The 9,816-nt window shown below is 28.2% G+C and overlaps 1 protein-coding gene and 1 pseudogene across 1 annotated transcript; both read right to left on the bottom strand.

Moving 5' to 3' along the window:
• LOC107029709 overlaps nucleotides 1-757 on the bottom strand; it is a 3,651-nt pseudogene extending 2,894 nt beyond the window's left edge.
• Nucleotides 758-4,899: 4,142 nt separating this feature from the next.
• On the bottom strand, nucleotides 4,900-7,701 carry LOC107015142 (probable 2-oxoglutarate-dependent dioxygenase AOP1). The gene is made up of 3 exons (XM_015215325.1): nucleotides 7,325-7,701; nucleotides 6,625-6,955; nucleotides 4,900-5,516 (listed from the first exon to the last, which is right to left on the bottom strand). Exons 1-3 carry the CDS (start codon nucleotides 7,699-7,701, stop codon nucleotides 5,274-5,276), a joined length of 951 nt encoding a protein of 316 aa, XP_015070811.1. The 3' UTR covers nucleotides 4,900-5,273.
• Nucleotides 7,702-9,816: the final 2,115 nt, after the last annotated feature.

Raw genomic sequence — 9,816 nt, forward strand, 5'->3', positions numbered from 1 at the left:
CTCCCCCCCCCCCCCCAAATCCTCAATTTATGTTGATAAAAAATGGACCTTGGGTCTAACTCAATTTCAAAAGACGAAATTTGTCAAAGAATCATATAAGAGGACAAACTGCCTCCGCGCACCTATTTGGGACAATTCAACACCCCCACACGCCCATAAACGACATCGAGTCGAGTGAAATAAGAATTGGTTAGGCACGACTCTGATACCATGATAAGAAGATGGATCTCACCATCGCAGGTCCGTCTCAATGTCAAAAGCTAACTCAAGAGCTGAGGATTGGACAGGACCTTTTATGGAGACAAGTTTCCTCACGGCCACCGATTTGGGATAATTCAACATATGTGAGCGTGTATAACCAGGCACGGAGTTCAAGAATAAAAAAATATTCAAACTTGTAGTCTAAAACAAGCTATACACAAATATGTCATTAAAAATAAGAATTTTAAAGTTAAATTGTTTCTAAATAAGAAAGCAAGACATCTTTCTACGAACAGACTAAAAAGGAACGTATACCACATAAATTGAAACGAAGGGAGTAAATAGCATAGATACCTTCAATATCAACTGATTCACACATGCCACCAACAGAATGATACTTCTCAAGAATAGTGATATTTGTATAACCAAGTTTTACCAATGCATAAGCAGCTGATATTCCACTAGGTCCACCTCCTATTATTCCTATCTTTGTGTTTGTAGCAAAACAAGGATGCAATTTTAAGAACAATTCATCTATTGCTTTTCTTGGCTCCATTTCTCTACCAAAAAATTAAAAAAAAATTCAACAATTAGTAACATACTTAGTATAATTATACACAAGTGGGGTCTGGGAACGAAAAGATGTTCGCAGATTTTACCGCTATCTTTGTAAGATAGAGGTTTAACAATAATAACATGCAGTGTAATTCCACAAGCAAGCTCTGAGAAAGAGAGAAAATGAATGTAGACTTTACCGCTACTTTATGGGGTAGGGAAGTTTAACAACAATAACATGCTCAAAAAAGGAGAAATGTATGTAGACTTTACCGCTTCCTTTACGGAATAGGAAGGTTTGACAATAATAATATGCTCAGTTTAATTCCATAGGTGGCGTCTGAGGAGGACAGATGTTGGTGTACATGGACTTTAATGCTATCTTTGCAGGAAAGAGAGGTTTTACAACAATAATATGTGGTGTAATTTCATTAGTAGGATCTAAGGAGGAAAAGATGTACACAGACTTTAATTATTGTTATCTTAAATTGTAGGGAAAAGAGGTTTAACAACAATAACATGCAGTGTAATTTCACAATATGGTCTTAAGGCGACGCAAATTTTATCGATATCTTAATTTGTAGCGAAAAAAGAGATTTAATGGTAATAACATATAGTTTAATTCCGCAAATAGGGTCTGAGCAAGAAAAATTCATTTATACCTTATTATTGCTACCTTTGTGATGTACAAAAATTATTTTATTAAAAAAAAATAAATTTTCAAACTATTAGTCAATCTAGTATTATTAAATGGTCTATAGTCTTTTACTATTAATTTTCTATTTGCAAAATTTGTTGGAAAAAAGTCATATAGTCATGGTTGGAATATCTATACTATTTTTATAAGGATATAAAATAAAGAAAGGAAAATGTACAAGTACCCCTTAATCTATGTTCGAAATTTCAGAGATACATTTATACTATATTAAGGTCATATTACTCCCTTAAACTTATTTTATAAGTAATGTTATACCTTTTTCGATCTGCGTGGTACTAACTTGAAAAAAAAGTTAACTAGGGTTGAACCCACAAAATAGTGACACGTAGACCGAAAAGGGGTAGAAAATTATTAATAAAATAAATTTAGGGAGGTAATAGAACCTTAGTATAGTATAAGTGCGTCTCTGAGATTTCATGCATAGGTTGAGCAGATACTTATGCATTATCCCAATAAAGAAATATATTTATAAAGAAGGCGAATATTTTTATGATCATGTGAAACTAGATATGCTTTATATATTATGTAGAATATAAAGGGATTATTCTTGTTTTCTTAAATATTAGAATGAGGAAAAAAGAATAATTTATTTGGATGTGCTTATGAGTGTTTGGTAAAAAAACAAAAATTTAGAAAATACTTATTTTTTAATTTTTTTCATATTTTGAATCGTCAAAATAAATTCTTCTCGATCGAGGAAAATGGTCAATATTTCAACTTAGTCAATTCAAAAAAAAAAGCTCCCTCTATTCCATTTTATGCGACATTTTTCATTTTTTTAGAGTCAAACAATTTAACTTTGACCAGACATTTGTGTATTGAATTTTTCAAATTATTTGAAATGAAATTTATATATTTGTAAACTACGTAATAGTACTATAAATCACAATAATTGATTGTTTAAAATATTAAAAGAATCTATGAAAAACTTACGATCAAAGATAGACTTATTTGAATCCCAAAATGCAAAAAATGTCATATAAAATGAGACGAAGGAAATCGTACATTTTTTTTTTCAATATAAAGAGTATTAGCTTGACTCCTTCTACAAAGTATTAGCAATAAACATCAAAAAGAAAAATTAAATGTACACTATATAACAGTATTCATCGATCTATTTTAATCATCGACCTCCATCGATATAACAACAAAATGAAAATATTAATGTTAATTCTATATCACATACCTTTGTGTAATGGAAATGCTACTTGATAAAAATCTATGAGGAAACAAAGAAGGAAAATTAGTACACTTTTATGTTTTATTTTTTTTTATTTCTTTTTTTTTTAAGAATCCATGCAACTTCTTTTGAAATCAACAAATGAACATTTAAAAGAAAAATTTAATTTTTTTTTTCTGAATTTTGAAATCAAGAGGTGATTCTCTTTATAGACATTATATTTAATATGCATGTGACATGCAACATGCCAAATGGAAGTATGCATGCAGGTCTATACGTTACAGATTTATGAACTCAATTTATGGGGGGTACGCGGCACTACTAGAAATAGAGGTTTTTTTATCGCGAATAAAAAAAATTATGTCATAAAATATAATTAATTTATTTAATTATTTTTTATCGAAATATTAAAAAGCTTTCTAATTTCTCTACGTATAAATATATTTTTTCACCTATTCAATTAAAATATACGTAAAAATAGTGGCTCAACATTTTTCACATGAAAGTTTCAAGGAAAAAATTGTTTTTTTTTTAAAAAAAATAGTAACAAAATATCCCGTGAGACTATTTTATCCCATTTTATATGAAAATAATAATTTCATCATTCTAATACAAAGTAGAAACGATAGAAACAAAATAGTCTCAAAATAAACTAATAGTTTAATACATTAACATCATAAATTTTAATTTTAACTCAAAATTGTTATACTTATCTCTTATATACTTAACAATCTCTTGAAATATGATAAAAACATATTTTCGTTTTAAATTTTTAAAATAACACTTATTTTTGGAAAAAAAATATATTGCACACAATTTTAATTATTATTTTTTATTATTACATATATTTTGTTTATTTTGTAGTGACGAAGAAGTCATGAAGAAAAAACAAAAGGTTCTCAGCTCATTCATTACCTCAACTTATGTGTCACTTTGCTGACGTTTATTTTGTGTTTTATATATTAACGATATAAATTAATATGGATATTATTAAACATGTGACAAGTATTTTTTATTTAATAGTAATATTTTTTATTGAAAACTTATGTTATATATATATATATATATATATAATTTTATTTTATTTGAAAATGTAATTAGCAGATTTTTATTGAGTCAAACCAGGACAGACACGTGCAGGCTAACTCATCTCTCATTATTTTTTCATTAAAAAATTATGTTATATAAATAGGTTAATTATTTGTGTTAAAGTGTTGTTGTTTTGAAGTATGACAAAGTTAAGGAATTGTAGAAGTAACATGGCATAATTAAGGAGTTTTGGCAGTAACATGACAAAGTTAAGGAATTGTAGCAGTAACACCACTTTTCAGCTAATCCAAGTCGCTTTTGGAAATAAAAGATTACCTAAACTAAGTCGAAGAAGAAGTTCGAGTAGGAGTTGGGTTAAAGAAGTTTTCTTTCTAGCGGCAAAGGCAAATAGGAGTCCAAGTTGAGTTCTACAAGGCGAGGCGGCAAAAAACAAGTTTTTGTATCTAATTAAGGAACATCACGTAAGAAGTTTTCCTGTCAACGCAAGTTGCTGGGATTTCAAGTTCGAGTCGAGTTTGGTTTAAAGAAGTTAAGTTCGAGTTGAAGATGCGGCAGAAGTTAAGTTCGAGTTGAACAAGGAGTTGAAGATGCGACAAAGTAAAGTTCGAGTTGGACAAAACTTTGAGAGGTTTATTCTATAAATATGGCAATAACTTCTTCAATGAAGCGCCCACTTACATAGAGAGAAGATCAAAACACGATCAAGAGTTTGAGAGAGTTTTGAGATTTATTGGAGAATGTTGTCAGTTTGTGACGAAAAAGTTGTAAGATTGTAATTAATAGTTTTGGTTACAATCAAGTGTGTGTGTAGGATTCTCTAACAAGTTTATTAAGAAACTTGAGGACGGTAGAAGACTTAAACCTGGGGATTTTTGTCTTGGGTAGCTAGAAATTAGAGTTTATAATTTCTTAGCTAGGAATTAGAGTTTATAAATCATTAGGTTACATAGGTTTGTAATCTTTTGTTGAGGCTCAAAGTTTAATGAAGTGAAGTTAAGTCCTGATAAGGTGTCGATCGTGATTTTTACCCTTTTTGAATTGGGGGTTTCCGCGATAAAATATTGTGTCATTATTTTATTTGCTTTACAAAACGTAGATGTTGTAATTTGCAAAGAAACATATAAAATATACTTGTTCCTCAGACGAATTTGAGGGTTAAAATTCCAACAATTTGCATAAAAAAACATGAATTTCGATAGAAATTACATATACATAATACATAGAATGTCAAGCTTAATAACTACAACAATTCAAAATAAGATACACACTATTAAAAAATACAAATTTTTGACAAATATTCTATCAGAGATCCCATATATATTAATGGTATTCGGACAGGAACATTCATCAGAAATTCACATTTTTTTATTTCATTATACATAAAACATAGAACGCAAAAGTTAAAGAACGACAACAATTCAAACATAAGATACACACTAGAAAGAAAACACAAACTCCAAACGAAATGATGGCTTGTTCAAGACATCTTCGACGAATCTTTTATCAGAAATTCCATATATGCTAGAGATACTCCGATAAAAATGTTCGTCAAAAATTGACTTTATAATATCAAACACCACAATAAGCCTGGAAAGCATTAGGAGTGCCAGCGTTTGAAGCAACATAATTTAATAATCCAAGCATTTCATATGGCTTGAAGAGTAAAGGGTGTTTCTCATCCACAAGTTCTTTTGGAGCCTCTATGAAGTGACCTGGTTTTGATAATGTATTAAACTGAAGGGAGAGTCTATCACCTTCTCTAGGCATTGCTACCCTGTGGAGGGGAGAATGCAATCGACCATTTGTCCATGCCTGTATAAATTCGCTTATCATCCGTGCATAAAACTTAAAAAAATATTTATTTTTAACTATAAATACGTGTTTTTTCTACATACGTTATTGTAGACATTGAAATTCTATGGGATTCTGCAAGATGTGTTCAATTCGAGTTAGGACTCTACAAATTGTGTTCAACTCAAATTAGGATTCTTGGACTCAACCCTAAACCCTAGTTTATACGTATATAAAGGATACTAAATTCTCTTAAAAGACATCTCAAAAATTTCATAAAGAGATCAACATTTCGAATGCTTCCCAAATTGATGGATTATTCATATAGAGGGTCAAATCTAAATCATCCTAGTTCGAGAAATAAGTCACTAACGACCCTCGAATCATGGATAAATCTTAGGAGAGTAGAATCAAAGAATCAACAGAATTACCCGCAATCTTTATTAATAAAATTATGTTTCTTCGTATTTTATTCGTAATAGCAATTTATTTTCTTTAAAATTATTCAAACTACAAAACATGGATACATATAACTCAAACATTTTTGAAAAATAAGGCAACATAAGTTCCAAAGAAATATCTAAATTTATTTTTAGTTTTTCACGAAATGTTGCTTTAAATCTTTGAAAATACCACTAAAAGTGTCAAAGATTCATTTTCATTATTTCTAGGAAATTTTAAATATGCAGTCCTAATTATAAACTATCATGCTTTGAACTCTTTACACAATGTGTCCGATCCTTCTACAATATGTATTTTTGAGAACAATTCAGCACGAGTAGGACAATATTTTTAAATATTCGAGAAACATAGGATCCACCAAATATCAACATACATTTTCAGTCTAAACATGTAGTTTCAATTGTAACCTATGTTGCTTCGACTTATCAAATATTATTTAGGGTATCAAATCCTTCTACGATATGCATTTTGGAAAATAATCAAACATGAGCGTAGGTCGGATCCTCAAAAATTAAACATGTAGCTAGTTCAATTGATGTCGCTTAGATATATATTCTACACATATATTGTCTAGTGTAGGTTAAGATCCTCTAAAAGCTATGTCTTCTTAAAAGTTTTAATATGATTCCAAAAAAGTAATAACACTAAAAAAATGAGTAACACTTACTTTGAAGGAATCACAAGACAGAACAATAAAAGAATTTGGTGAAATACTGGCATTAATCCACTCTCCATTTTTGTTGATTTGCAATCCATTGACTTGATTTTGTGCTATAAAAGTCAAGAAGTTATTATCTGTATGGGCACCCAATCCATCATATTTATCGTTTTCATCTTTATTAATAGATAATGATCCCTTGTAATGGGAAAATCTAAATAGGGCAAAATTATCCAACAATTCATTAATGTGCTTTTCTAATCCCAAATTCTCCAAGATCATCCTTTTGATGATTTGATCCAATTTCAGAAGTGAATTTGCATAAGATTTGACCAAATTGCTGCAAAAATTAATGCACATGTAATGTTAGTATAAAGTATAAACATAAACATATGAAGAAGGGTAAATAAGGAAGGAGAATCGAACGTAAAGATGGATCTTGGGACCTAACTCAACCCCAAAAGGTAGCTCACGAGGGGAGGTTTGTCCAAGTCCATATAAGGAGGTTTGTTCCAAAAATATGATGAAGAATAGACTCGAGAAATAAAAATTTTATATTCATCCTACCCTAATATGATTGTATACACATCTTATATTTGTGATTTTATAGACTTTATTGTTGTTGAAGTATATAATCTATAACTTATACAAAAACAATTATATCGTTGCTTTAAGGCTCTCATCGATGCATAAATTAAATTATACATACCAGAATTCAGGATTACCATGAGGCCAAAATATATTAGCAAAATTTTCAACACTTTGAGGAGCAAGAAAATCAGGAATACCCAAACTCTCATAAAATGGCAAGTGTGGAATTTGCCCTATGTAGCCAATATGATATTGTACTTCTGAAATATTTTTCATTTTGGTCTCTAAGGGAAATTCAAATAACTTTTTTGAAAAATCAAATAAACCCTCTCTTATTTCATTTAGATTTTTATCATATAATATTGCTTCAATACAACCATATTCTTGTAAAGCATCAAAAAGTTGAATTTTTGTGGATTCCCATAATGGAGTGTTTGGTTTTAGTTCTTGATTAGAAAAATCTATGGTGGGAATTTTAACTTTTGTAGATGCCATAAAGAAAGAAGGAATTAAAGACTTCACAATGTGAATAATTAAAGGGGGGGGATAGAGAGTATATATAGACAAATAATAAGGTAGCACTTTGTATTTTAAAAGTTGTACAATACAAGTTATAAGAGCTTAACACCTTGTTTGGATGGTTTGTTACTCATTGCACTGTATGGTTAATTTAAATATAATGTTTAATTTATTCAGATTGTTATTAAAATTTAGTGTATCGTATAGTTTGAATTCATTATTAAGTAACGACGATAAATTTCACTTTATGTAATGATTGATTTTGTGTTGATCGTGATGTTATCTTAATTTTTTTTTCCAAATTTTGAAATCAAGAGGTGATCCTTTTTATATACAAACTAGGTATTTGCCCGCACTCCACTTAGGTAATTGCATTGAACTTGATAGATTCTTATAAAAAATATTAGCAATATTTTAACATGAACTTGATTATTTATCATTATCATATAACTCAAGAACCTTTAATGAATAAATTATTGAGAAAATAGTAAATTATTGTGACATATGTCTCAGGGAAAAATTCAAAGATTTGTTAATATATGTAAAAAAGAAATTACGCTTGAACATGAAAATAATTATAATTTTTGTACTTGCATAATAAATTTCTTCACTTGACAAGTGAGAAACTTTATATGTATATAAAAATAGATAATATGTAAGTTTATACGTAGTAATTTTAAGTTACAGAATTTTATATAGAATATCAAAACATGAATTCTTTGAACTAACAATAATTATTTTCTGCAATGAATATACCTGATATACGTGTGTATATTCAATATAACTAGAGACAATAACTTTACAGAAACATAAACAACAGAGTTTAAAATATGTACTAAAAATAATAATTTATATCACAAACATAAATTAATGACTTTAAAAAAATTACTAGAATATGTAAAAATAGAATGAAATAAAAGGAAAAACTCAAGTCCACTGAATCCATATAATTCCCTTAAAAAATTATTCGTCTCTAACACCTGATATTTAAAGAATTAAATCAAGATATAACAATTTTATTCATCAATATATTGGTACAAAAATAATAATGTCAGTAAGTCACTCAAGCAGAGCAACGTATACGAATATTAATTGTATAAAAAAGGATAAGTAGTTCAAGATTTTCATTACTCTGAAATCAGAGGAAATCACTCTATCTATAAATAAAAACAGCAGTGTGAACAAATATTTATTGTGTCTTATCGAAAAGATCATCACTCTTTAAAAAGATCATAATCTTTTACAAAATCACAAATAAAAATCACACAATTTTATAAAAATAAAATACTAATTATCAAAATAAATAAATTAAAATTCTAATTTATGATAATACCACGTTAACATTAAAGGACCTAAAACTTTAAAATTAAATAATATGCATGTGACATGCAGCATGCCAAATGTAAGTTTGCATGCAAGTCTAAGAAATAGAGGGGTTTTTTTGCATTGGGAATCGAAGATTATAATAATATGATATGATTCTTTTACTTATTTTCTATCAAATCAAACAATTAAAAATGATATAATAAATAAATTATCATTAAAATTTTAAAAAGCTTTCTAATTTATTTATGTGAAGATACTACTTTTACTTATTTCACTGGAAAATTTCAAGGGAAAATAGTCTCAGAATAAATTAATTGTCTAATATCTTAAATCGAATATGAGGTAAAGATAATTTTAAATTTTTATCTCGAAATTATAATATTTATCTCAAATACCAAACAACCTATAAAATATATAATAAAAGCACATATAATTTCCATTTCTAAATTTTTCTAGAGTAAGACTTATTTTTGGGACAATATTGTACACCTTTTTTTTAATTATTTTATTATTATTATTATTATTATTATTATATATAGTTTATTTTATTTTGTAGTGACGAAGAGGTCAATTTAATTTTAGAATAAAGAAGTAACAAAAAACAAAAAGCCCTCGACAACTCATTAATTGTCTCTAGTTATGTGTCACTTTAATGATAAGTGACAGTCAACAAAGTTATATCAGCGGATCTAAAATTTTCAATGAAAAGATTTAAAATTTGAAGAAATAGACATGTTTCATATTTACTATATATATCTAAAAAAA

The sequence above is a fragment of the Solanum pennellii genome, chromosome 1 (assembly GCF_001406875.1).
Source record: "Solanum pennellii chromosome 1, SPENNV200".
Classification (NCBI taxonomy): Eukaryota; Viridiplantae; Streptophyta; class Magnoliopsida; order Solanales; family Solanaceae; genus Solanum; species Solanum pennellii.